The following is a 27,979-nucleotide window of genomic DNA, read 5'->3' as shown; positions in this document are numbered from 1 at the left end:
GCGGGTAGAGTAGCCAAATATTGTACTCAAGTATGAGTACTGTTACTTGAAAGTAATATTACTTAAGTACAAGTAAAAAGCTGTCCTCCCGAAAATTACTTAACTGTTAGAAAAGTAAATGGTAACTTCTGATTTGTCAGAGCATGAATGTCAAATGAAATACAACTAAAATTAAACTATAACTCAATAAAATGTGAATGAAGTGTGTGTGTGTGTGTGTGTGTGTAGTCCGTGCACAAGCGTGTGTGTGTGAACGAGATTAGCACGTACCCAAATGTTTTACAGTAATTTATGACCATAAAATAGGGCTAATGCGGGCTAATATGCACAGCCAAACAAATAACAAAAACATCTGAAACTTACCGCAAGCTGTTCTCAACTTAGATGTGGGATGGAATATCCACATTTGGGCAGACAGTCCCAGGCAAAAAATACAATGCATGAAAGCTGTTGTTGTTCTTGTCTGAAATGTAAATACAGCCACGCGCCCTTGGCTTCTATGGGAACGGTGACCTTCCCAATGTGGCTGCAACGTAGGCACATCAGTTAGCCGGGCTGGCGTATCTCGTGTTTATATCTATGCCCGCGAAGCCCAATAGAACATGTTGTGTGCGGTCATGTGACTGTCTTGTGTCGTTCAATTGGTGAATTAGAGTTCAACATCACTAGTGGTTACATTGTATTAAAACAAAGAGCGCCCAATGTGGAAGTCGTAGTCTAAACAGATCAAAATCGATAAATAAGCAATAATTGATAAATACAAGTAGCGAGCGGCATGTAGATCATTGTAACGGAGTAAAAGTACCGTTTCTTATGCTGCATTAAAACTACTCTGACAAGTACAATTTATCCAAAATCCTACTTGAGTAAATGTAACGCGTTCCTACCCACCTCTGCTCTCGAACTTGGAGCTTTCTACTAACAAGACAAAGATTGAATTTCTTGAATTTCCGTGGCTGCAGCTTTGCCAGTTCCTGACCTTTTATAAGGCCATTTTAGGAGATAAATGAGAAAAGGTGAATAAGTAGATAATCGTAATTTCAGTTGATGGAATACTTTACGCTTTCACCCAGGAAGACGACGTTATCAAGAGCCATTAAGAAACAATGAACAGTGGAGGAGGAGGATGTTTAACTGTCTGCATTATCCAGCCTCAAGGATTCAACTGTGCGCTTCCTAACAGGCCTCAGCTCTCATCAAACTAACTCCCTTTCCCCCTTAGAGCACTCCGATGAGAACACAGGCTCCCAGCCAGCATACCACAGCATGCCACATGACCAAAAGAGCACCAAGCCTCCAACAGTCCCTCATAAAACATTTAGAACCTGGTGCCGATGGTAAAGTGGTGATGCCATAGCTTCCACTTTCATTCAGTGGAAAAATTTGTGTCATTATTTTTTCCGTCCTATATATACAGGGTGCCCCAAAAGTCACTTTAGACTTCCTTTTTTCTATTTTGTTTCAGATATTATTCTGACAGACGTGAGGCTATCAGCATTTGAAAGCTTAGACTTTTGAGTTTTTGTAAGAATAGCAAAATTGCTGTCTGGCAAGAAGTTCTTCTGTGCGTGACTGAAGTTCAGTGCCAGTTTGAGAAGCTTTATGGCCCTCATGCTGCACTGATACGTAGTACAGTTTATGCTATCCATGGCAAACTTCACGGAACAGGATATGTTTTTGACAAACCACACAGCGGAAGGCCTACCACTAGTGATGAAAACATCGAACTCATCGAGCAGGCAATGTTGATGCTGAATTCCATTACAGACCTCTGGATAGACTTTCCATGTCTTTACGTAAACACCTGCTCTGGAAGTTTGATGTTTTCATCAGTGGTGGCAGTAGAAGGCCTTCCGCTATGTGGTTTGTCAAGAACAGATGCTGTTTCGAGAAACTTGCCATGGATAGCGCAAAATTGTACTTTGCATTGGAGCAGCATGACTGCCATGAAGCTTCTGAAACTGGCATTGAACTGCAGTGGGGGACAGAAAAAACTTTTTGCCAGGTGGCAATTTTGCAACACTGCTTCCATGTAAATTGGCAAGCCATGGGCAAACGAGTGGTAGGCTTACAAAAACTGCAGACTAAATTGTCAAATGCTGATGGCCTCTCGTCTGACCGACTGATACCTGAAATAATATAGAAAAAAAATGAGTATATAGTGACTTTTGGGACACGCTGTATAATACCTAACAATTACCATTTCATTAAAATGTAACAAAGTATTATATTTTTGGGCTCACTGCTTCTTTTTGTAACCGTTACAATGCTTGTTGGGGCTTGAAGGGTACAGTACCTGCCGGCTGTCACGCTGGGACGAAGAAGAGGATGATGCACTCTTGTGCACCGGTGTGGAGGTCTTGTTGACCATCACGGAGCACCTCTCCTCAGAGCTCATGGCGCGGCCATGGGTGCCTCGCTGCGAGTGCTGGGAGTGGGACATGGTAGAAGGCAGTAGGCTCTACAGATTAGCTGGTTACTTGATTATTGATCGTCATCTGAAACACAAGAGTCAAGAAGTTCAAATTATTAAGTGTCTTGTAAAAACTATGCCGTGCTTGTTTTCTTCACTATTGATTTCATTTTTGATACCGTCCTGGTCAATACTTTAGTAATTGTAGTGGTTGTAATCTGTAGATGCTCTCAAGGATTCACACATTTGTGTTTGTTGTCCATTTGTTTGTTTGTTAGTCGACTACTTCCTGGTTCACGGAGAATGATGAATAGGCGGGCTGTGCTATTATGCTTCTGGCTGGTGGATTGCTCCATTGATGTAATAATGACTCAACAGTGAAATCTTTTTTTTTCTTATCCTTTGATGGCCCATGAGCCACCTTGCTACAAAGTTTTATAGAAATCAGTTCAGTATTATTTCCTGTTAATTGTACCTACCGTACTTACTGCATAAAGTATATGGATGGATGGGTGGATGGATAAATGGCCCAAGCCAAGTACCAATATCCAAATCCTGCTGCCCCAATTTTTGCTGAACCTTCTCATCGCTATTACGAGCAAACGGATTGGATAGATGTTCTCTGGCTAATGTGCTTGGCATAAAGTCAAAGATTATCATGAGACAGATAACTGTGACCACCAGAGACACAATCAAATGATCAATTCATGTCAATGTCCCAGTTAATCAGATCAGCTAAAACCGTTCTGAATCTGTATTTGTATTAAGACGGATACAAAAAAGGGCATATCAGAAGTGTCACAGAGTGAATCAGCATTTCATGCAGTATTCTACGATTCTTCATTACATTTTTTAATTGGTGGATGTAAATATCTATGTGGTTGCTGCTAGATGTGGGCGAAAAATGACATTTATCTTTTATCTTATCTTGTTTGGTCTTTTTGTGACTGTGGCTCTGAGGAAGGTGACCGCCATGAAGAAAGTTTGCAATCACTTTGTATTAATGTGACTGATGTAAGAATTGACTTACGTGTGATAAGACTGTGATAAAAGTCGAATTCAAATATCCATCACGACTAGCTTAATTACATGGTAATAATAAATTAAACACGGTTATGGTTGTTTTTTGCAGATAACTTCAATGAACATAGATATAGTGAAACATCCGTTGGCTTTGATGAGAAACAGTTGCTACTGAACTGTGATAAGACGGTTAGACATCCAATTTCTTATGATCTGAACTTGTCTGCTTGAATTTACTGCGATGGGATTTCCCCTTTTGTGAGTGTGAAATTAATGAGTGTAAAAATATTTGGGGATTTGGAGCGTATAGTTGGATAAAATCAGCATAATAGGATCTAATCGCATAGCGCTTTAAATGGCGCGTCTCTCATTTGTTAACAGTAAGTGATCACAGCCCACTGTGTGGTAACAAATGAATTAGTACTGTATACAAACACCCAGTGGTTTTAATGGCGTGAAGTCTGTCAAGCTGTAGGGAAACTCCAGTCCTCTGAGCAGCTCTGCACACCTCAGCATTAGGCACTCAACTATGCACTACACACACACTCTAATGTATTATGCAAGTCAGTTAACGATGTCACTATCTTTTCACTGCATTAAGCCAACTAAGATCTCAGCTAGGCAAGACAAGATTCTAAGTCTTGTCACATAGTGGTGTATGGTGCTAAGCCTATTTAATAGAGCCGCATAAGAAAGCTAAAGTGAGAGGTTTAGCATGTTAATACAGGTTAACTTTTGATTAACTGTAAAATAGAATTTTTTATTAGAAAATCATAAAAACGCACTGGGCAGTTTTAACACCAGAAATGTAAAGCTTTCTTTTCACAGTCGGTATTAGTTGCACGTTTATTGTTTGGACATTCTTAAGTGGGCTTGTCCAGAATGTCCATGTCTGAACAAGGACTTGTGATCATGTAATAATGGCTTCCTATGACCAGTTACAAGTTTCAAATCTCCTGTTCATGTTCCCTTCAGCATGTAAGGGTGGGTAGGAGCTCAATATTTTATATGTTACAATTCATAGTTCATGGTTTATGTAGATTAGCCATCTGCATTTTACCAACAGTGTCAGTTGCCTCTACTTCTAATGCTTACCTAGTTTCATCTATAGCCTCTTTTCAGTTGCAGGACTTATGCCAGAAAAAGATATATTTCAAACCCTAACTACAAGCTACTACCTTTCCCTTTAAATATGGGCAAGATGATCAACCAGCGCATCTACAAAGATATCCTGCGGTGCTTGCTTCGTTAAGTGCTCGAGAAGAAGTGAGTTGTGACAGGGCAACTCGTGGCCGAGTCAAGATCTAGGGGACCCGTTATGAAGACGTGGATGACAACAAGATAGCAGTGACAATGGAGCTGCAGAGGATTCCGGAAGAATCCTTCCAGGAGTGCATGAAGGTGTGGCAGAGATCCTTGGGAAGGCGCGTTAGGCACCAAGTGGATTACTTTGAAGGGGACCACTTTTCTGCCACACTTCGTACACAAAGATGCCACAAAAGTGCTACAGGCTGTGTATAACAGGCTTATCTGTGTACGCAGCATGCAAAGATGTAAGGTTGTAAGGCAGATGGGTGAAGAAGTGCTCTTGTAATCTTTCAGAAAATAAGATGGAAAAAAATGCATTCTAAGTGGAGACATTGTCAAATTGGAGGACTGGAAGAGCACTGCAGAGCCATATAATGAGTCCTCTTTGGCTGCGAGGCAAGGCTGCTCAGTATGAAGATAGTTGGCATGTGAGGGGCTCTCGGCTCAGGGCTTGATTAGTCATGAGTTTAATCTTCTAAATCCAGTCACTGTGATTATAGCTCTCTGTGAGCACATGGACAAAGCAAGCGTCTCCGATTAGCTGCAGCCACAACAGTATCTAAGCACAGGTGACCAGGAGTCTATACTGAAGAGGGTTCGACATTAAACCATTTTGAGTGGTGGCCCGCCAAGTTGTGGTGCCCCTGTCAGAATTTGTACTGGCCCTGTATATTCATGATATAATATGTTAATCTTTAGTGATTACTTAATATTTAGTGTCTTATTTAAGACCATTTTAGAAATTATTTGTACAATTGCATTCGTGGCGATGACTCTGTGCTAACCTCACTAAAATCAAGGCCTTGCAATTGCACAAATTAATAATACTGCTTGAAAGAATAAATCAATTACAAAATGATTAACATATTTACTTAGCATTGACATTCCAACAATGCTTTATCTTGCGTCATGTTGTGTACACTTTGTACACTATGTATACTTAGAGGTGCTCCGTCCAGAGTTTTATGCTGCCGATTTCAGTACCGATAATCGGTGAGTGAGATTTTCCGATCACTGCGGATATCAATCGTACATATTAGTTGTAAATATTTAAATGTATTTATGTTGAGTGCTATTGGCTATATGATCTGACATGTTTGTTTGGGTTTGCTTCGCAGCGCTTGTACACCTGTGCGGTGTGAAGGGGACGCTACACGAGGGCTGGGTGATTATGGAAAAAATAATAATCATGATTATTTTGATTGATATTGAGATCATGATTAACAAACACAATTATTCATTTATTTCAAAACTTTATTCAACTACCAAAACTCAACTTTAGATATAACTTAAAACAACCACAAATAAATTAGTAACAATTAAAATAATAACAATAAATAAGGAATAAAACAATAATAGAAATTGAAAACTAAACAAAGAAAAATAAATACATTCATGGCTACTAACGTGCCAATGCTTTTAAGCCATGACTGTATTGTCTTTGTCTATTACAGTTGTCGAAAAAAATCCTCTCATTCTTCTGCCGTTTAGCATTTTCGTAATCCTAATTGCCCTAAAACAGGAAATGTTTAGTCTGATTTCATGTCACTTTATACACTTAATGACTGTATCTGATTTTCCTGCTGTGTGCGCCTTGGACTGTTGGGGGCAGTGTGGTGCAATGCATGCATGGACCTACCCGTTCAATGTAAGCAAAAAAAAAAAGAGTAGAAGAAGGAATGTCGCAATGTAACGTTAATAAACTCGTTTTTCACCGATTAGGAAGACTATATGCCTGTGTGTATTGTTATATTACCTGTCTGTATGTGTTACTACAGCGTTTGTGTGTGAATATTCGTTATTTAAATCCCTCCCGTGACCAAATGCTAATATTAGGTAACCTGTCAAGAGGGTTTTCCATTGACTGTTCGCATGAAAGCCGGTGATTTCTGAAACGATGTGTGCGTTGTATATAAATATAAAATGAGGGTAATTATTTTTTTTGTGTGCTTAGTTTTACAGTAACAGTCAGCTATCGTCTTGCGGCTAACCTGAATGCATGCCTGTTTATCCAGCCAGGCAGTGCTAGTCGCAGTTTCTCCGTTCGTCATCACTACATCCTGTCTTGGACGAGATGTTTCTGTGATAAAAGAATTTCAGATCGACATTGAAAATGCAGTTTTGGGCCATTTTTGGCGGCCGAAAATTTTCAGTCACTTAGAAATTTGTACTGGCCCAAGCAGGCCATTGTCTCGACACAGCGGTGTGGTGGCCCCCGTAATGTCGGACCCTGCTTAAGTTTCGTTCTAACACTGCAGGGGTTGATTTTTATTTATTAATTCCCACTTTTAGCAAATGCAAAAAGAGACTTTCAATGGATATAAAAGTCTACACACACCTGTTAAAATGCCAGGTTTTTGTGATATGAAAAAATGAGAGCAAGATAAATAATTTCAAACTGCCTTATAGCCTGTATAACTCAATTGAAGACAATCTTTTAGAGAGCTGCAGAAAAAATAATCAACTGAAATAATGTGGGTGCAAGAAAAAAATACACAACTGAAATAATGTGGTTGCACAAGTGTGCATACCCTCTTATAACAAGGAATGTGGTTGGGTTCCGAATCAACCAATCACATTGAAACTTACGTTAAATGGAAGTGTGGAGACACCTGCCACCATTTAAAGTGTCTCTGTTTAACCCCAAATACATTTCAGGTGTTGTAGTAATCATTTCCTGACATTTTTGTTGTTAACATACAGCAAAAGCCATAGCGCACGGGGAGCTTCCACAGCATCAGGGGACTCTCAATGTTCAAAGCCTCAAAGGTATCAATCGAAAGAAGGGTACAATATAATTTCCAATGCATTAAATATACAATGAAACAAGGACAAGACGGTAATCATTGGGTGGTGAACATATGGCATAACAGTGGCATTACTAAGAACTGGAGCATGAAAAACAAATTAGAAAAGATGAGACAAACATTGATAAAAAGACTAGAATAAAATTGGTCAGAGAGGCTGCTGACAACAACAAAGGATCTGCGGGACTTTTTGGCAAGTTTAAAGTGGCTGTTTAGTACATGTGACAACTTTCTTCCATCTTCATATATATTGGCTGTGGGGTAGGCTGACAAGATGGAAATTTTATCTTATACAAAGAAAAACTTCCAACCCAAGCTACATTTTGCAAAAACATACGAGTTGAAATCTCCCTACGTATGTGGGAAAATATGGTCCAATGAAAGCAAAGTGGAACTTTTTGGGCATAATTCCAAAAGGTATGTTTGGCGCAAACACAACATTGCTCATCACCAAAAGAACACCATTCCTAGAGTCAACCATAGTAGTGTCATCATCATGCCTTGGGGATATTTCTCTTCAGCTGGAACTGGGTCTGTAGTCATGGTGGAAGGAATTAGGAACAGTTCCAAATAGCAGTCAATGTTAGCACAAAACCTTCAGGCTTCTGCTATGAAGCAAAAAAAATGTCAGGAAAGGCCTGCAAGAAAAGTTTAACTTTGTTCTAGGTTAATCAGAGGCACATTAAATGGTAGCAGGTGTGTGCTGACTCCCATTTAACATGAGGTTGAATGTGATTGGTTGATTCCTAACACAGCCACATCCCCAGTAATAAGAGGGTGTGCACACTTGTGCAACCACGTTATCTCGGTTGTTTATTTTTACTTACCTTCTCAAAAAGATTTTTTTTCAATTGAGTTGTTAAGGTTATCGGTCATATTAATGGTGGAAAAAGTTTTGAAATTATTTATGTTGGTCTCGTTTTACAAAACGTGTGGACTTTTTATATCGACTAAGAATACAATTTTTTATCAGTATGCTCCAGTCACTCATTTCCATGTTTGTGCTGTATTGGGTCTCAAATGTATTGATCATTGTACATTTGTGCAATATGCAGATAAAACATCACAGCGAGACGCATTAACTGACATTAAAAAAGTCACAGTGACAAAATAGTGCAACATGCAACAAGATTCTTCTAATGCCTAAGTTTCTGAGTGTGACTGAGCTTGAACCACTTCCACTACTAAACAGGGTCAACGACAAAATTTAGGTAACTCTTTAATGCAACTGAACCACTATTTTGTTAAATCAGAGTTTACTTACTCATAAAATGAGCCCAGCATGGTACATAATCATGTGTCACATTTGTAATGTTGCCTTCTGATGTTAATGAAATTAGTTGTTTAAAGTAAAGGCTGAGGAATACACCACAGTTTATCCCATCAATATGCGCCATCAATATGCGCTATCAACACCTCCAATATTTAGTTCAACTCAGTGTTAGGACTGTAACAATAATCCATTTAATATTAACATTTGAACTGGTACATGATGCACAGGGGAAATGTGTCATGTAGGTTGGAAATGAGCCAACCCCCACAGCCTTATTTCCTCTTGACCGTTTTCAGTTAGCAGTTGTTTGTACGATGACATCCATGAAATGCTGACATAACCCCTTCACTGACTCCTTTAAGGTTGCCCTTGTTTACCAGAATGGGTATTGCAGTGAAAAAAGCGTACATCTTTAAACATTTGCACAATCCTGACAATAATTTAACTATTATGTACTGTACATTTATAGCGTACCTGTACTCCTAAAAAATTATACTTCACCAGCCTGACACATAGTTACCATCTTGGTAGGAACCATTTCAGCTGTTTGGAGACTTTAAGGTAAACATAGGTGAGAACACTTTTAGCCGACTACAAATTATGCTCTGCTCGGGTGTCGACAGAGGTGCCCGACAAGCACAGAGTTTCGAGCCGTCGCCTGCTCAGCGCTGCAGAGCACCTTTAGTAAGGAGAAATAATGGTTTAATAAGTATCACTTAGGTTTTCCTGTCACAGTTTAAATTTTTTTATTTTTCTCTTTTTACTTGTCTACTTTATTTTGTAGTGAATACAAAGAGAGAACATGGCATTCATATTCCTACTTGTTCTCCTTCGTCACTTATTTCTTCTTCATCTCCTATCTATGTACTCCTTTTCCACACTGCCTACTCGTGTTTGGACTGAGACACCACAAAACTGAAATGCATTGTGTTACAGGCTACATTTAAGTGAAATTTGTGGCAAGGCTGTTGGAAAAACATGCAGTTAGATGTTAAGTCAGTAATGACAAGTTGTTCCTCTAAAAAAAAGTGTTATATTTGAGTGAAGTGAATGCCAAAATTTGTTTTAATGAACATTTGGTTAAAAATTATGGCATCAAGTATTGGTACTCTGTATCGGCAAGTACGCAAATGTAAGTGTATGTACTTCTCCTCAGTCTCCAAAAAAGTAGTCTACAAAACATTCCTCTTCCAAATGTTTTATGATGTACCCATATCAAATGTATACAGCTCATGTCATTTTAGTACACAATTCCAGTGAACCACATAATTCATCCTTTTATAGTAAGTATTCCAAACTTGACCAATTGTTTTAATTCTGTATTCAATTAGGGTGGAAAAACAGCAGCAGGTTCAGTCAGCAGCATAACAACAATCTGCTCTCCTGAATAATCTTTGAACCAGATAAATCCCTCGGGGTCTATGAAGGAAAATATGCTATGACCTTAGTGGAGGCTGGTGAAAAGTCAAAATTCTCCTTCAGGGGAGCATTGTAGAATCTGGATTAAAGCAAGGAGAATCATCCATCCTGATAAGGGCGCCATCACAAGATCCAACCCACGCCGTGACACTTCACTAATAGTGCAAGGCCATCGCTCAACACCAGCATGGAACACAGGGAAGTTATGGGGTTTAACAGGGTGGAAATGTCTTCCTGATTAAATTGCCACCACATTGACACACATCTACAATATTACTGTAAGGACAAGCACTCTCCAAAAATCCACCCGAGCGCCGTTGCATTATTAAAGTGGACCAACACAAACAAACTTGATCTGCGACGACAACTGAATTCATAACTTGACTGGCTAATAATGCACATGGATCAACAGAGTAGCCAGCCAGTAGGTGTCACGTGACATCAGGAGGCAGCGAGGGGGAGTAACATCGCTTTCAAGTGAGCCTCATCTTTTTCCTAACAACAGTAACTGGACAGAGCCAGTTTATCCTGGGCTGCATTCATTACATCATCTTGGAAAAGCTGTGTTACTCTGCAATGGTTTTTGTGCACTTATTGGAAAATAGACTGTGAGTAATAAAGTTAAATCTGTAACACAGTGGAGATAATTTACATTGCCAAAACCACATCAGGTCTCTTAGGCGGTAAATATGACAAACTGAGGCAAAAGACAAAGATCGTTACAGACGAGTCATAGTGCTGTTCTACAAACGGTCTGGTTATTGTTTTTATTTTATTAGGATGTATAAACAGCGTGTGCAGAGAAAATATTCAATAATAATTATTTGAAAAAATTTATTATATAGAACACTCAGAACACAAAGACATGCTTTTGTTATTAATATGCAAATAAAAGGTAATTTCGCCCCCATATTTTTATCTTACGAGAGAAAATATGCATAGGGGGGGATCCTCTATTTTATGGTTTTTCAGGAGGGCCAACAAAATTAAACTGCAGATCCTCGCAAGAGAGAGCGCTACGGAAAAAACAACAACTCCCGAACAGTTTCCACTTATCTCTGCTTCTCATTAATGTGATTTTATGCCATTTTAAACAACTGCAAAGTCACAGACTGACCTTGGCCACAAAAACTGGCAGATATTGTGGAGCAATCCCATAAAGTGACAGAAATTGGATAACTTTCTCTATGGGCGAGCTGCCAAACCTCCCCAACATGGATGGAATATTAAGAACAGAGATCCCGCTTTATGGATAAGGCTCCCGAAAAAAAATCACATAAAAGGGCCTGTTAAGACTTGCTGTTTAGCTTTGATTTAAAAAAAAAAAAAGTGAATAGGTTACATCATTGATGTCATGCAGAGTTGCCTGGTCTAAATGCATTGAATGCTCCTCCACGGCATCCCTATTTTAAGGGCTCACGAGAACCAAAGGTTAGGACGAGCAGACAGTGAGCAAACAGTAAAAGTACATCCATTACATTTACGGCACACTTTGCAGATGCTAGTAAAGTCAGCTAGATGGTGGTGGTCATGTCTGGCTGGTCCTCAGTGACTCACTACGGATGCAAATACAAAAGGATGCTCGGGAGGGCGGACACAACACACTGCACTCCTCAAATCAAAGCTGCATTTTGTTGCACTCTTATCAGTTACATTGCTAAAGTGGTCGTGCAAGCAGAGAGAGAAACAGCTTATTGCCTTACCACAGATGCAGTGGTGTAATGACCACGTCTTTACAGTTCTTGGCGCAGGAAACAATCGAGCTGCTCTCCCCCTCCTGGTAAGAGACGGTTGACTTATCAAAAGCAGGCCGTTTGAACGCAAGTCCACCTCCAATACGTCAATTTATCGCAGCCGACATGTTTCGTCCGTAGGCCAGAACACAGTGGGAAGTGGGGGCGAAAAGGTACTGCTGTGTTTGCTGGGTCCTCGTATACGAGTTGTGACGTTCGGCTCGGCTCAGCCGCACTCCGCTAGCTCCTCCCTGCAGCAGGATCCCCAAGAGGCGGGAAGAAAGCACCGGAATGGATCATCATGGCGGACACCTGCTGGGCCAAAACACGGCTGTGGAGTAGTCAAGACTCAAAATAGAACTCATGGGTAGGAACAACCAATTATTATACACCGTGTACTAAACACAAAATATATCCTAATTAGGACGCAAACTCTCTCAAACGAGTCTTAAATCATCCGCGAAACGTATACATTAAGGTATAATAACTTAATTAAACTGGACCCAGCAATTTCTGCAGAAAATGCGTGTGAATGCTGAAAAGGTGAAGCTGGATTTGAAATGATAGTGACATTTTCTGAATGTGGGAACTTTTGTCAGGTGGAAAATATTTTGTAGTTGTGGTTTGAAGAAATGTTGAAGGAGGTGGGAACAATGAAGGCAATCTAATGCGTGAAAATGTAGAATTAGGAAATTGTGGTCATTTTTGGAATGTGGAAAATATTTTATGGTTGGACTAGTTTGAATCAGTCAATAAATGTTGGAGGAGGGACTAATGCAGACTGCTGTCCCAGTTTTCTTGTGCCTTATAAGATCCCAAGATCCAACCACGGTTAACTTTAACTCTCCCTATTTACATCTTTTTATGTCATCAACTGCGGAGGTTGAAAATAATAAAGAGACAACGTAACATTTTGACAACGTAAGTATTAAAAAGTAAAATCTGTTGTAGGGAGTAAAAGTAAAAAGTTGCCGTATATCTAACACTCAAGTAAAGTGCAGATACCTAGAAAAAATATATAAACATATACGGTACAGTAGTACAATATGGAGAGTGGTACAGTATATGACGTTATTCAATCATTCATTTTCCAAACCGCTAAACCTCACTATGGTCGCAGGCATGGTTTAGCCTATTCCAGCTATCTTCGAGCATATATGACTTTACCCAGGTAGTATGTTCACAAGATTAATGACGGCTAAATCATGTTTTTAAGTTGCCACTTATTCAATTCCTCTCAGTGTGTACTCTCAAACTGCAGTATAGAGTTCCATATTTGAGGTCAAATACAGTATAAGGGACTAAATCTCCAGTCGCTTGAACATAAAAGGAACCTGCAGGTCTCAACTCTGACTGTGATCAGAGCAGTTTTAGCCTGTGATAATGACTGCATTTTCTTGCTATTTAACTTTTTTTTTTTTTTTGTCCTGTTCGGCTGTTAGGTCAAGCAGAATGGAAAATCTGTATCCCTTTTACAGTTTTACTGTGTCGCAGTGGAGTTTTTAAGCTTCCGCTGTGGTATTATAATTGAGGTTTATTGAGAATCAGACTTGATCAGTCAAACAGAGCAAAGTTTCTAGAAGGGAGAAAGAAACAAAGACAAAAGGCAAAGCACTAATTGTAAACAGGATGAGAGAAATAAGTCATTACATTATCTACAACAATGAAACGTTAAATATGAGTGTTGCATGGGGCTGTAGTGCTACACCCTGTGAGGGAAGGACAGGACAAGATAGAAAAGGACAAGGAGAGGAGAAGAAGCACGCAGGACCAGGGTTGTGAATCCGGCTGTACAACTGTGGTGGCATTAATTATTTAAATTATAATAGTATACAGGACGAGAGTATAAGTGAGGGGGTACACAAGCGATTTGCATATTCATGCGTTATTTGTTACAGTAAGGGGTGAGTGCCTGCGGAGACATGCAAGTGAATTGATACCGTTTTACATGCACAAACACTGACAGAAGTGTCCTGTAATTGCTGTGGCCGCACCGGGGTGGCTGAGGACCCCACCCAATCAATCGAGGGGCGGGATCAGGGCGGTCCGCCGACCCCACCGAGGCGCCCCGACAACCGGCCACCCAGCGGGGGGCGCTGGTACCAAATGCCACCCCCCCAGCCAACTACCCCACCCCACCCATCGCCCCACACGCCCCGTCACCCCATCGTCCCCTCCACCCCCAGGAGAGCCAGACACCCCCAACCCACAGAGCCCGCGACGGAGAGAGCCATCCCACCCAGACCCGCAGCACCAACCCCCACACCCCAGCCAGCACCCACTACCCACCCTTGAGCGTGGGAGGTGGACCCCCCCCCCCCCCCCCCCCCCCCCAAAAAAAACCAGGCAGGGGAAAAAAACCCACAGCAGGCCCCACAGCCTGCAGGGGACCGCCTAGCTCCGCCACGGGAAGAGGAAGAGGCGACCGCAGCGGGACACAAGGAACAGAGAGAAGGGGAGGAAGCAGGCCCGAGGAGCGACAGTGGGGCCCCACCACCTCCACCAGTAGCCAGAGCGGGGGACCCGGGCGCGTGCCAGCCGGCACCGCCCCAGCACCCACGCACCATTTTGTAACGGCAAGGTCAATTCATTTGTTTTTGTTGTATACTGAAGACATTTGGGTTTCAGATCGAAAGATGAATATGAGACAAAAGTTCCAAATTCCAGCTTTTATTTCATGCTATTTACGGCTAGATGTGATAAACAACTCAGGACAGAGCATGTTTTGTTTGAAGCCTTCCACTTTTCAAGTGAATAAAAGTATTGGAACAGACATTATTAAATGCACTTCAAGTGAATAACATTTAATATTTGGTGGCATAATCCTTACTTGCAATATCTGCGTCAAGCCTGTGACCCATTGAGTAGACTCTTGCATTCTCCATCCATCCATCCATTTTCTGAGCCGCTTCTCCTCACTAGGGTCGCGGGCGTGCTGGAGCCTATCCCAGCTGTCATCGGGCAGGAGGCGGGGTATTGTTTGTTCCTATGTGCCGCAGGGCACATAGGAACAAACAACCATTCCCACTCACAGTCATGCCTACGGGCAATTTAGAGTCTCCAATTAATACATGTTTTTGGGATGTGGGAGGAAACCGGAGTGCCCGGAGAAAACCCACGCAGGCACGGGGAGAACATGCAAACTCCACACAGGTGGGGTCGGGGATTGAACCCGGGTCCTCAGAACTGTGAGGCTGACGCTCTAACCAGTCGGCCACCGTGCCGCCTCTTGCATTCTTCATTTGAAATTATTTTCCTGGCCTTTACTGCAGCCTCTTTCAGTTCTTGTTTATTTCTGGGGGTTTCTCCCTTCAGTCTCCTCTTCAGGAGGTAAAATGCATGCTCTGTTAGGTTATGGTCCAGTGATTGACTTGGCCAGTCCAAGACCTTCCACTTTTTCCCCCTGATGAAGTCCTTTGTTGTGTTGGCATTTTTCTGTAAATTGCCAGACAATAGTTTCGTAGACTTCAGAACTCATTCTGCTGCTACCATCATGAGTTACATCATCAATAAAGACTTGGGAGCCCGTTCCAGAAGCAGCCATGCAAGCCCAAGCCATGACATTACCTCCACCATGCTTCACAGATGAGCTTGTGTGTTTTGGATCATAAGCAGAGCCTTTCTTTCACCATAGTTTGGCCTTTCCATCACCTTGTCAGAGGTTAATCTTGGTCTCATCCGTCCATAAAACTTTGTTCCAAAACTTTTGTGCCTCATCTCAGTACTTCTTTGCAAAATCCAATCTGGCCTTCCAATTCTTTTTGCTGATGAGTGGTTTGCATCTTGTCGAATGGCCTGTATATTTCTTCTCTCCAGGTCTTCTTCAAACAGTGGATTGTGATACCTTCACCCTGCCCTCTGGAGGTTGGCAGTGATGTCACTGACTGTTGTCTTTGGATGTTTCTACACAACTCTCACAATCTTCCTGTCATCAACTGCTGTTGATACCCTCGGCCGATCTGTTCAATGTCTGTTGCTCAGTACACCAGTAGTTTCTTTCTTTTTCAGGACATTCCAAATTGTTGTATTGGCTATGCGCAATGTTTGTGCAATAGCTCTGATCGATTTTCCCTCTTCTCTCAGCTTCAAAATGGTTTGCTTTTCTTCCATAGACAGCTCTCCGGTCTTCATGTTTGCTTCTAAGCAAATTCAATTTTTTACAGGTGAAACCCAAAGCCAAAAGCAAACACGATCTAATGTTTAAGCCAATCAATCTAAAAGGCAACACCTGAGCAACTAGAAACACCCATCAGTCTCATGTTCCAATACTTTTGCTCACTTGAAAAGTTGGTGGCTTCAAACAAAAGGTGATCTCTCCTGGTTGTTTAACACATCTAGCTGTAAATACCATGAAATCAAAGCTGGAATGTTTAACTTTTGTGTCATATTCATCTTTTGATCTGAAACCCAAATGTCATCAGTATACAACAAAAACAGAGGAATTTACCTTTCCGTTCCAGTACTTTTGGAGGGGACTGTAAGTCATCTGCAATCTAAAACTAATACTCTCGCAATGTATTTTTCAAGCATTTATTAACAAATATTTATCATTAGTGTGTGCAGTACCTAGGCAGTAGGAAGGCAACAGTTTAAGTTAAACCATGATCAAATTTAAAGTAGTTATTATAACCATTTCACATTATTATGATTGTTAATCATTGCCTGCCCTCCCAGTTAACATGGATATTTGACTTGTAAAGCCGTCAATGGCAGTGAATGTGTTAATACCCTATTTAGCATCTCTGAAATTACAGTACCAGCTGTCTTTCGGCATCTCCTATTGTGTTGCAACAGAAAAATAAAACGGAGATCACAGAAGAAGAAGAGGATGAGACTTAGCAAAGCAGAGGACATACAGTATCTTACAGTGCTACAAAACATGGCAGAATGCAGCAGAGGTGACAGCTATATTTTTTAATACTTCAGAGCTGAGGGGGCAGGGCATGTTGCGGTTTAGAGAATGCAGGAAAAACCTTGCACTAAAGGGGGTCAATACATCAAACCTGTTCAGTCATCTCAGTGATCACCGTCATTTTAGTATTTTTAAGTACACTCCATGGGGCCTTTGGCATGGATTAATGACCATATTAAAACTTCTGTGTGAATACTGCTCAATAAATGATGGCTTAATTAGGTAGATAACATGACTTGTTTATATATATATAAAAAAAATTACAACTAGGCAAATCTGCATGTTAAACTCCTGTTTATTTGGTGCATGGTTTGAGTGAAATCTCGCTTAATGAGTTGAGCAGAAACAAAAGCAAATAACAGTGGCCACAGAACCAAAAAGGCCAATGTGGTGTTGATGTGAGGAGTCAAAACAAGTTAGCCACTGCAGGATTGATCTAAGAAACCCTTCGAGACATACGCAGCATGTTTATTGAATGTCAAAACAAGAGGAGAAAAGCACAAGGCCAATCAGTTCCATATAATGCGTGAATACACAAATGACCTGTGGTGGAGGATTAGGACCCATTAGTATCCAGGCACTAGAATGTAGGGGCCTATCATTATGATTTACTAGTAATTTGAGAGGCAGTCAAGAGATAAGGCTTCACCATAAAAATCAGGCCTTATCAAACATGTCCATGTGTCACTTTTCTCGGAAGGCTTCAAGCATTGAGCTCCTCTCCGGTTTTGAAACAGATTTTCCACAACCGCTCGCCATGATTGAACCTGATTGATTTGCGATTAACTGAATCGTGCTCAAGCAGAGATGAGTCGAAGTGACTACCAGCTCAAATATGTCAATTTCAACCGAGGGGCTCAAAATCAATGTGCGGGGTATTGCTGCGCGAAGGTCAGCTATGTAAAACAGTCCTCGAACTAATCAACATCACCCAAAGACAGACAACCGGATACTATAGATAGATTAGATAGATAGATAGATAGATAGATAGATAGATAGATAGATAGATAGATAGATAGATAGATAGATAGATAGATAGATAGATAGATAGATAGATAGATAGATAGATAGATAGATTGATAGATTGATAGATTGATGAGTGGTTAGTTACATTGAAATAATTTCGGAAAAGGTTTAAAATATGTAGGATACTTACACTATTCACGAATTGTTTATTGTACATACTGTGGATGAGGAGCATATTGCATTCTGTGGTTGTCTAAATGTGTGCATTTGAGGTTTGCTATGGAGTTGATGTTTGACCTTTCTTCGTTCTCTGTTCATTTGTCTGGAATTTGCTGTGCTTTGATTCTATAATTGTACAGTGGAAACCCTATTGGATCTGGAAACAATTTTTATTTGTGTTTGTTTTTGAAGTCAAGTAAACCGTTTTTCTTTGAACAAAAGATCTGCGTCAGCAGATTTCTTGTTAGCAAGAGAACTCAAGGAAGAATGCGTCAAGCTTAACCCCATTCAGGAAACTACAAGTGTGTTGAGTGCCTATTCCATTCTCCTACTGCGCATGTGCAGACTTGATTCAGGAAGAGGGTAGCAAAACAAAGTTCTAAACTTGTTCGCACATTGTGAGGAAAATGAAGCCGGGTTATCCCAATGGAGCAGAGATGAGACGACAAGAGGAAAACAAACTGCTTTTATTAAAACTACCAAAGGGTTCAGCTTTTTTCACATTGACACCAAAGGTGCGTCACCGACAACTCTTGCCAGTAGCAGTAGCACTGCTGTCAGTGTTAGCCGAGGAAGATGGAGTAAAGATGAAGCGGAGCGGGACATGAGTGATGCTTTTCATCACCATGACGTGAGTATTACTCATTACATATTCAAGCATTTAAAAGGTAAACTATATTCAATGTTGACTGAAGTTCTTTTTAGTTACGGTAAAAGCGTTGAGGTGATTAACTTGTAGGACGATATTCCTCAAGAAAGATGCAAAGGCCTTTATCTAGCTTAGGAAATTGGTGAAAATTCACAATTTTTTGTTTTGTTTTTGTTTTTATAGTTAACTTTAACGTTCTTTTTTTTTTTTTCAGTACACAGATGTGGGGGGTGCCATGAATTAGCTTGCTTGCCCTGTTTGGTAATCGCGTTCACATCTGGCATAAGGCTGTGACGTAAGTGGTCAGCTGACTCATGACGTGTACATTGGCGTAAATTCACCGGCAGGCAGGAAGCACGTGTGAGTTAGTCACCGGCGACCGTCTGAAGCGGTTATACCTTCAGTTATTTATACCATTGGCAGACTATAAGTCGTTTAAAGGTAAGTGATGGTTATCTAAAGATCTACCTTTTTAATGTTGTAACTACTAATACTAAACCTTTTTTAGTCAAACAAACGACCGTGTTCCGAGACAACGTTGTCTCTTGCTGGTCACCCATGCTTTATTATCTTAGTAGCATAATATAAGTAAAGTATGATAGTTTTCAATTTACAGCTAGGATGAGAACATTTTAGACTTACACTTTTAACGACTTTCTTCCACTATTAAGAATCACACAGCTAAGCCACAACCACTCGGTTTTATCATCGTAAAGGTGATTATCTCGGATACATTTTCACTTATTATTAATTAGAGTATAAGAGTAACTAACATTTGTCAAACTGTAATAGTTGATTATGAAGTTACCGACAAGAGGAGCTATAGTAATCGCCGGGAAATTGCGTAAATTGTAAACGGGCTCCCCCTGATGGCAGAATGTAAAAAGTTGTGCACCACAGGAAGTCAAAAGGCTTATTTTACAATAATATAAACATCATTTATGTTGTAATAGAATAGAAAGACATGTAAACAATCTGTATGAACGTACGTGTGTGTTATTTCCATAGACAAAATGCCCGGAGACATCAATAAAGGGAAGAAGTCCTTTGTCCAGAAGTGTGCTCAGTGTCACACAGTGGAAAATGGGGGGAAGCACAAGGTCGGCCCAAACCTGTGGGGTCTGCTTGGTCGCAAAACGGGCCAGGCAGAAGGTTACAGCTATACGGATGCAAACAAAAGCAAAGGTAAGAACTGTGTGTGTGATAACGGTGATGATCATTTTTATTGAGTATATTTGATGGAGACATTCTTTCCATGTCTTCCAGGCATTATCTGGGATGAGAACACCCTGAACGTCTACTTGGAGAACCCCAAAAAGTACATTCCCGGAACAAAGATGATCTTTGCTGGCATCAAGAAGAAGAATGAGCGTGCTGACCTTATAGAATATCTTAAATCTGCGACTTCTTAAAGAACTTTACCATCAAGATGAATTGTCGTTTTCTTCTCAACAATGGACAGTTTTTTCACAGCGGTGCCTCTGATTTTATATGATTCACCTTCTTGGTGGAGTGATTGATAATCCCTAGTTTTAACAGGTTCCTTTTTTTAAAATAGAACTTATTAAACCACATACTGTATTCATAGAAACTGTGAAAGCTGTTGTTTTAGTTCACAAATCTGTTGTCATCAATTGCCTGTCCTAGTTTAGAACAACATATTACTTTAAGATTTAGCAACCGAGTGTTTCGTTTTTAAGATGTTTTTTTTTTTGTATTGAATAAAACACTAACCAAGATCTTATATTGTGTGAGTGTCATGTCAGGACAATATTGTTTTATTTTTTTTGACAAGTAGTACGGGTAGTGCCTATGCATATGATCAGTGCCTTGGAGTAGCAAGTATGGTTTGGAAACTTAACATGTTGGTGTTCATACTACACTGTAGGTAGATGTTGGTGTGGGATCTCTGGTTGGGACTACTTTAGTGCTGCATATTGAAACTGCTATTTCTGACTCTTATAGACGAGCTGTGAATTGGCCTTCTGAAAAGTATTTTCATGTGTGATAATGAATATGAATGAGTTTGACTGATTGATCACCAAACTATAATGTCACAAAAAGTATATACCAGTATAGTACACTGAAATAATGACAAATGTGAAAGCAGCTGTTTAGTTGAACAAAAAGCTATTAAGTTGTATGAGAGACAACAGGTGGGTAGGCCTACACATTAATTTTACCTTCTGCTGTCTCGTGGAAGAGCATTTAAATTGTGTTACCGATTACAATGTGTCACTGGCATGGATGGAGGAACAAAGATAGATTTGTAGTGAGTAAATAGTACTTTTCAGACTAATTGAGGGAAACTGGATCATTTCCCGCAATACACCTGATGGCAAAGTGGTTGAGGAATTAATGCTCTGAAAAACTCTTCAGAAGATTGAAGAGGACGACATGTGACGACGGGGCCTCCTTATAGTTCAAAGAAATTATGACGGGTCTCACGCAATTTCTGCCGTATTGGCTGAGCAAAACTACAGATGACTTGTGTAAAGAACATCCATGGTACATTTTAATTCAAGGGAGTCACTTTTGCTCTCATTAAAAATCTTGGGAAATAGAAATAATAAGTTTCAGGATCAAACTACTGACATCAAAAAACCTGATTTATTGTATTTACATTTTTATTATGGGGGCAAAAAAAGTTAGATGGTGATTGTCATGGTCACATTGCCAACCATCAGCTTAAGTGAGCTGGAAGATTTTTTTTTCTTTCTTTCTTTTTTGTAAACCTGTCCTGCTCGGCCATTTGGCCATGCGTGTGTGTGTGTCTATAGACACATGCAATTGAATTGACACAATCACGCTTGCACAATAAACGTCGGAGGTGTCCCGGAGTTGCTGTGCAGACACGATGAGGATGGAGGACTTCGTCCCACCTTCCAGGAAGGAAGGGCAGACCAGGAGGCCTACCCTGGCACAGCCTCCAGTCCCGCAATGTTTCAGCATTTCCAAGTTTCCTTAATTCCTTGTTCCCTTGTTAACTTCCTTCCTTGTTTCCTTCTTTCCTTCCTTGTTTCATTTCCTTCCTTCCTTGTTTCCTCGTTTCCTTCCTTCCTTCCTTGTTTCGTTCCCTTGTTTCCTCTGTTCCATATTTTCCTTGTTTCCTCTATTCTTTGTTTCCTTGTTTCCTTCCTTCCTTGTTTCATTTCGTTGTTTCCTCATTTCCTTGTTGCCTTCCTTCCTCATTTCCTTGTTTCATTTCCCTTTTTCCTTGTTTCCTTGTTTCCTCGTTTCCTTGTTTCCTTCCTCACAAAACGGTTTAGGTCCTGAATTCATTTATGAAATGCTAATGGGATATAAACCCAGTAGGGCTCTGAGATCGACAGACTCAGGTCAAATAGTGGAGCACAGAGTCCAAAGCAAACACGGTGAAGCTATTATGCTGCACACAAATGCAATATGTTGCCAACAGAAGTGACATCAGCCCCAAGTATGCATCTTTTTAAGTCCAGGTTTCCCCCCATGCATTTTAGAGTATTTCCACTTTGAAATGATATTTCTTGCACTGTATGTTGTTTTTATTGTATTTTATTTTGTCTCTTTGTTTTAAATGTTCATAAGATGTTTTTTCCTTTGTTTTTAAAAGCGTTTAATCATGTAAAGCACATTGAGTTACCTTGTGCATGAAATGCGATATATAAATACATTTGGTTCACTTTGCTTCCTTGTTTCCTTGTTTCGTTTCCTCGTTACATTCCTTCCTTCCTCGTTTCCTTCCTTGTTTCCTTCTTTTCTTCCTTCCTCGTTTCCTTCCTTGTTTCCTTGTTTTCTCGTTTCCTTGTTTACTTCCTTCCTTCCTTGTTTCCTCGTTTCCTTGTTTCCTTCCTTGTTTCTTCCTCGTTTCCTCGTTTGGGCCATACCTTTGCACTTGTCCTGCAGTGTGGTTTCCAACCTACCGCCCGGGTGCAATTTGCGGTCCTTACTTCACAGTACTTAAAAGTCTCACAAAAATCAGTCTCTCACTCTTCTGGTATTTAGTAAATATCATTTTAGTCATCATTATTGAGCTAAAACAGGAACTGTTTTGTCTGACTTCATGTCACAGTCACAACGTGCATTTCTACGTCTACATTTACAACCCCAATTCCAATGAAGTTGGGACGTTGTGTTAAACATAAATAAAAAGAGAATACGATGATTTTCAAATCATCTTCGACCTATATTTAATTGAATACACTACAAAGACAAGATATTTAATGTTCAAAATGATAAACTTGATTGTTTTTAGCAAATAATCATTAACTTAGAATTGTATGACTGCAACACATTCCAAAAAAGCTGGGACAGGGTCATGTTTACCACTGTGTTACATCACCTTTTCTTTTAACAACATTCAATAAACATTTGGGAACTGAGGACACTCATTTTTGAAGCTTTGTAGGTGGAATTCTTTCCCATTCTTGCTTGATGTCAGCTTCAGCTGTTCAACAGTCCGGGGTCTCCGTCGTTGTATTTTACGCTTCATAAAGCGCCACACATTTTCAATGGGAGACAGGTCTGGACTGCAGGCACGCCAGTCTAGTACCCGCACTCTTTTACAACAAAGCCACGCTGTTGTAACACGTGGATGGCAGCATATGTTTCTCCAAAACCTGTATGTACCTTTCAGCATTAATGGTGCCTTCACAGATGTGTAAGTTACCCATGCCATTGGCACTAACACAGCCCCATACCATCACAGATGCTGGCTTTTGAACTTTGCGTCCATAACAGTCCGGATGGTTCTTTTCCTCTTTGGCCCGGAGGACACGAGGGCCACAATTTCCCAAACACAATTTGAAATGTGGACTAGTCGGACCACGGAACACTTTTCCACTTTGCATCAGTCCATCTTAGATGAGCTCGGCACCCAGAGAAGCCAGCGGCGGTTCTGGGTGTTGTTGATAAATGGCTTTTGCTTTGCATAGGAGAGTTTCAAGTTGCACTTACGGATGTAGTGCCGAACTGTATTTACTGACATTGGTTTTCTGAAGTGTTCCTGAGCCCATGTGGTGATATCCTTTACACATTGATGTCTGTTTTTGATGCAGTGCCGCCTGATGGATGGAAGGTCACGGGCATTCAATGTTGGTTTTCGGCCTTGCCGCTTACATGCAGTGATTTCTCCAGATTCTCTCAACCTTTTGATGATATTATGGACTATCGATGATGAAATCCCTTAAACTGTTCGACTATTTTCTCACGCACTTGTTCACAAAGAGGTGAACCTCGCCCCATCTTTGGTTGTGAATGAGTAATCAATTCATACCCAATCATGGCACCCACCTGTTTCCAATTAGCCTGTTCACCTGTGGGATGTTCCAAACAGGTGTTTGATGAGCATTCCTCAACTTTCTTGCCACCTGTCCCAGCTTTTTTGGAACGTGTTGCAGCCATAAAATTCAAAGTTCATGATTATTTGCTAAAAACAATAAGGTTTATCAGTTTGAACATTCAATATCTTGTCTTTGTAGTGTATTCAATTAAATATAGGTTGAACAGGATTTGCAAATCATTGTATTCTGTTTTTATTTATCTTTAACACAACGTCCCAACTTCATTGGAATTGGGGTTGTACAAAGGATGCATTACTGAATGGCGCATGCTCACGGATTCATTATTCATCATTTGAAATCATTTCTTGTTACAAATTTCAGATTGCTCACATGATTTTGAATGACATTTGCAATAAGATAATAATGAATACATTTTCTGAAAGTACTCATTATTTGCACAGAAACAATGGGGAAAATTTTGAGGAGTCATTTATGGATTTTTAAGCCACAAATATGGTGGTCCGGCCCACTTGAGAACAAATTGGACTGACTACAAACAGTTTGGCACCCCTGCCCTAAATGGTGACCTTTTTGCCCCTAAAATGTACATTTTTCATTCATTCGCGCAAGTGCGACCAGTAACTCTGTTGATTGTTCAAATCTATTATGTCATCTTTACACAGTTTTCCTAAATAACTGTAATGCACTGTATAATTGCTTGATTCACTGCTTTTTGCATGTTTAATAAATTACAATTGAACAACGTTAAAGTGCCCCTTGCTTCTGTAGATTTTACTGTTGACTTGGCAGTACAACACATTTGCATGTCATTCTCTCTTTTGCAACTGTCTGTTTTCAAGCATTTATTTAGGTTGACTTTTTTTTTTTTTACTTTTACTTTTATGTGCAATACATTTTTTATGGTGCAAGGACCTCAAGCTGCCAGTACCCCAACGGGGCCGGGCTGCGAGGGCCCGATTATAGCCGCTCGCAGCTCTAGCGTTGATTATAATGGTACTTTTTTCGGTACTACTCTTGTGTAAAACGTTTGCTAACCACTGCTGAGTTGTTACACTTTCAATAATTGATGGCAGTTGGTGTAGAATAGCCCACTCTAGTGTTCAGCGAAGCAACTTCACAGTCAAGAAGCCAGCATTCTTCCACTTATGGAATAATAACACTTGAATCAAGATGTACATTTTCTTAGTCATTGGATTGGATTATTATCGCAGTCATTGTCATGAGGAATAGTCTTTTCCCGACTGCAAAGGAATGTTTTAAAGTCTAATTCACAAGAAATTGATCCAACGACATGTTTTTTTGGGGGGGTTTGTTTTCCTACTTTTGGAAGGCATTTTTGAACATTTCTGGAGCGACTAAGAGGGCGAGCCGTTGACATGTCCACAGACTGTGGATGCTGGAGCGAGCCTCAGGAGCCTGCAAGCTCAGCCCCGTGACGAAGCCCACGTCAGCGGGCCGAGCCAACCACAGGCGACACAGTCATTTGCACACGAGAAGACACGCACGCACGCACGCACGCTCGCACGCACACACACACACACACCGCACACCGCACTGATGTTCGCTTGTGCATCTCTCTCTGATGTTTTCCCACCCCTGCTCGTTTGCGGTGGTCCGCCTACTTCCCTTCAGTGAACAGTATACGATGAACTTGGAGGAGGTAAGATGCTTTTAAAAGAAGGTCATCCTCGTAGTGGAGGCTGGAGATGAGATGTTGGCTCAAGGGGGGGGGCGGGGGGCGGCGGGGCTCCAGCCTGACGCGTCTGTGGATTCCCGGTGATTCTCTAACCTGGACCTCCAGCCCAGCCTCATAGATGATCTTTGCCCGTGCGACTTCGTGGCTTTGGTTCGCCCAGGAGCATCTGGAGCATCCGGAGACCAGTTATGGCAGTGGCCAATATGGTGTGTTTCTCTGACGTGGAAACTTTCCTGGACTCGCACCCCGAGTTGTTCGAGGACTACCTGAACCGAAAGGGCACGTATGGCATGGTGGAGAAGTGGCTCAAGAACCACCAGGCGGCCAAGGTGGGTCCGGCGGCCGCGAGGGACGAGAAGGGCGCCGCTCTGAGGGACAGCTGGGCGAGCAAATGCGACGGTCTCCAGCGCAGAGCCTCGCAAAAGGAGCTGCGCAAAACTTTCGCCCGCTCCAAAGCCGTCAACGTCAACCGAACCTACGACGAGCAAGTCAACTCTCGGGCCCAGGAGCCGCTGAGCAGCATGCGGCGGAGAGCCCTGCTGAGGAAGGCGAGCTCGCTGCCCCCGACCACCGCGCACATCTTGAGCGCGCTGCTCGAATCCAGAGTCAACATCCCGCAGTACCCGTCCACGGCCGTGGATTTCAAATATTACCTCAAGGAGAACAACGAGAGGGAGTTCTTCCTGGAGCTCGTCAAAGACATCTCCAACGACCTGGACCTGACGAGCCTCAGCTACAAGATCCTGGTGTTCGTGTGCATCATGGTGGACGCGGACCGGTGCTCCCTGTTCCTGGTGGAGGGCACTGGCAACAAGAAGACGCTCGTGTCCAAGTCCTTCGACGTGCACGCCGGCACCACCGTGCTGCCCTCCATGAACTCGGACGAGGTTCAGGTGCCTTGGGGCAAAGGGATCATCGGATACGTGGCCGAGCACGGGGAGACCGTCAACATCCCGGACGTCTACCAGGTGACCCCCCCCCCCCCCCCCCCCCCACCCCCAGGCCGATTATGATGATGATGATGATGATGATGATGATGCTCATCACAGCCTTCAATCTCTCTCAGAGCGATATCCATCTTTTTGCAGTTAGTCAACAATAAAAGGCAGTCACCACTGAATGCTTGCTTGCACCTAACCTAAATGGTATAAACACTTTTTAGGTCAATAACACCACACTCGACTGCAGGTAAAAAGACATGTTTCATAACACCTTTTCTGCTTAGCTTAACTACATTCCAAATAGTAAGAAAATTCCGTTTTGCAATGCAAACTAATTAGGACACACTACTGTAGTACAGCGCAGTGTTTTCCAACCTTTATTAACCTAAGGCACATATTTTACACTGGAAATAAACATCAAAGATCACCAACAAGCCACAATGTGATAGTGGTTCAATTATGTACCTTCTGCCTGTCAATGATACATCATATATATATATATATAATTTGGTGAAATTGGAAAATTGGATAATTTCCCACGGCACACCTGACGATCTCTTACGGCACACAATAACTGAACGGAAGGAAGTGCTTCGACCTGTTTTACCAAATGCGGAAGTTGGTTCCGCATAACCCCTATTGTAAGTTATAGGCCAAACAATTGTGGAAAAAAAGGTAATGAAATGATTTATATTGGTCTCATTTGTGCACATCACAAAAACCTGTTATATGAACAAGGGTGCGTAGACTATCCACTGTATATAGGCTACATACCGTATCTCTAAAATAAGTTGGGCACAGTTATCCCACCACATTGTTCTTGGTTTCTGTCTTCTCCACTAAAAATATATCAGTTACATTTCAGTGAAAGCTTTCATGTGAAATGTGTATACATGGCCAAACTCATTTTTACATCACAAAAACCTGGCACAATAAAAGACATTTTCTTCAAGGCATTCTTTTCTCAAATATAAACAGCATAATTCTAGTTTAGTTCACTCCAGAGCTTTATTGTCCCTCAAGAGGATATTTGTTCTGCAGTTGAAAGTAAAACATAATAATAATGAAAACACACACACACACACACACACACACGCACGTACTGTATGTAAACATGGCAGCACAGAGACAACGTGTTTGGGAACCATCCCAGAACACAAAGTTATTTGTTTGAAGTAAAGGAATCGATGAAATGCATTGCCATTTAGAATAAAGAAGAGACAGAACATCCCTAGTGAGGATAAGCGGTACGGAAAATGGATGGATGGTAGAAAAGACAATTCAATATAAAACTTATAATGTCCCCAATTTGAGGTCCTGCTGAGTTAATACATTATC

At 41.1% G+C, this 27,979-nt stretch overlaps 3 protein-coding genes across 9 annotated transcripts in view; 2 read left to right on the top strand and 1 right to left on the bottom strand.

Annotated features, from left to right (window-relative positions):
- Positions 1-12,460, bottom strand: part of osbpl6 (oxysterol binding protein-like 6) — a 34,707-nt gene extending 22,247 nt beyond the window's left edge. For 2 of the 5 annotated variants that reach the window (XM_061791296.1, XM_061791301.1), the window contains exons 1-2: positions 11,947-12,460; positions 2,297-2,498 (exon numbers count right to left, since the gene is read on the bottom strand). In XM_061791296.1, the coding sequence (XP_061647280.1) occupies positions 2,297-2,443 (147 nt within the window). In that variant the 5' untranslated portion in view covers positions 2,444-2,498; positions 11,947-12,460. The remainder of the gene's footprint in view (positions 1-2,296; positions 2,499-11,946) is intronic. The other 3 variants (XM_061791297.1, XM_061791300.1, XM_061791299.1) reach the window with 2 other exon arrangements.
- A 5,972-nt stretch (positions 12,461-18,432) lies between these two features.
- Positions 18,433-20,461, top strand: LOC133486340 (cytochrome c-like). Of its 2 annotated transcripts, none has more exons than XM_061791308.1 (3): positions 18,433-18,704; positions 19,731-19,907; positions 19,989-20,461. In XM_061791308.1, exons 2-3 carry the CDS (start codon positions 19,736-19,738, stop codon positions 20,132-20,134), a joined length of 318 nt encoding a protein of 105 aa, XP_061647292.1. In that variant the 5' UTR covers positions 18,433-18,704; positions 19,731-19,735; the 3' UTR covers positions 20,135-20,461. The 2 variants fall into 2 exon arrangements, with proteins under 2 accessions (XP_061647292.1, XP_061647290.1); XM_061791306.1 differs by lacking the exon at positions 18,433-18,704 and adding an exon at positions 19,008-19,163.
- Positions 20,462-25,116: 4,655 nt separating this feature from the next.
- Positions 25,117-27,979, top strand: part of pde11a (phosphodiesterase 11a) — a 47,288-nt gene continuing 44,425 nt past the window's right edge. For both annotated transcript variants that reach the window (XM_061792845.1, XM_061792846.1), the window contains exon 1: positions 25,117-26,668. In XM_061792845.1, the coding sequence (XP_061648829.1) occupies positions 25,889-26,668 (780 nt within the window). In that variant the 5' untranslated portion in view covers positions 25,117-25,888. The remainder of the gene's footprint in view (positions 26,669-27,979) is intronic.

This window comes from Phyllopteryx taeniolatus, chromosome 12, assembly GCF_024500385.1.
Source record: "Phyllopteryx taeniolatus isolate TA_2022b chromosome 12, UOR_Ptae_1.2, whole genome shotgun sequence".
NCBI lineage: Eukaryota > Metazoa > Chordata > Actinopteri > Syngnathiformes > Syngnathidae > Phyllopteryx > Phyllopteryx taeniolatus.
The sequence above is the reverse complement of the archived record's forward strand: the minus strand, read 5'-3'. Positions and strand labels throughout refer to the sequence as shown.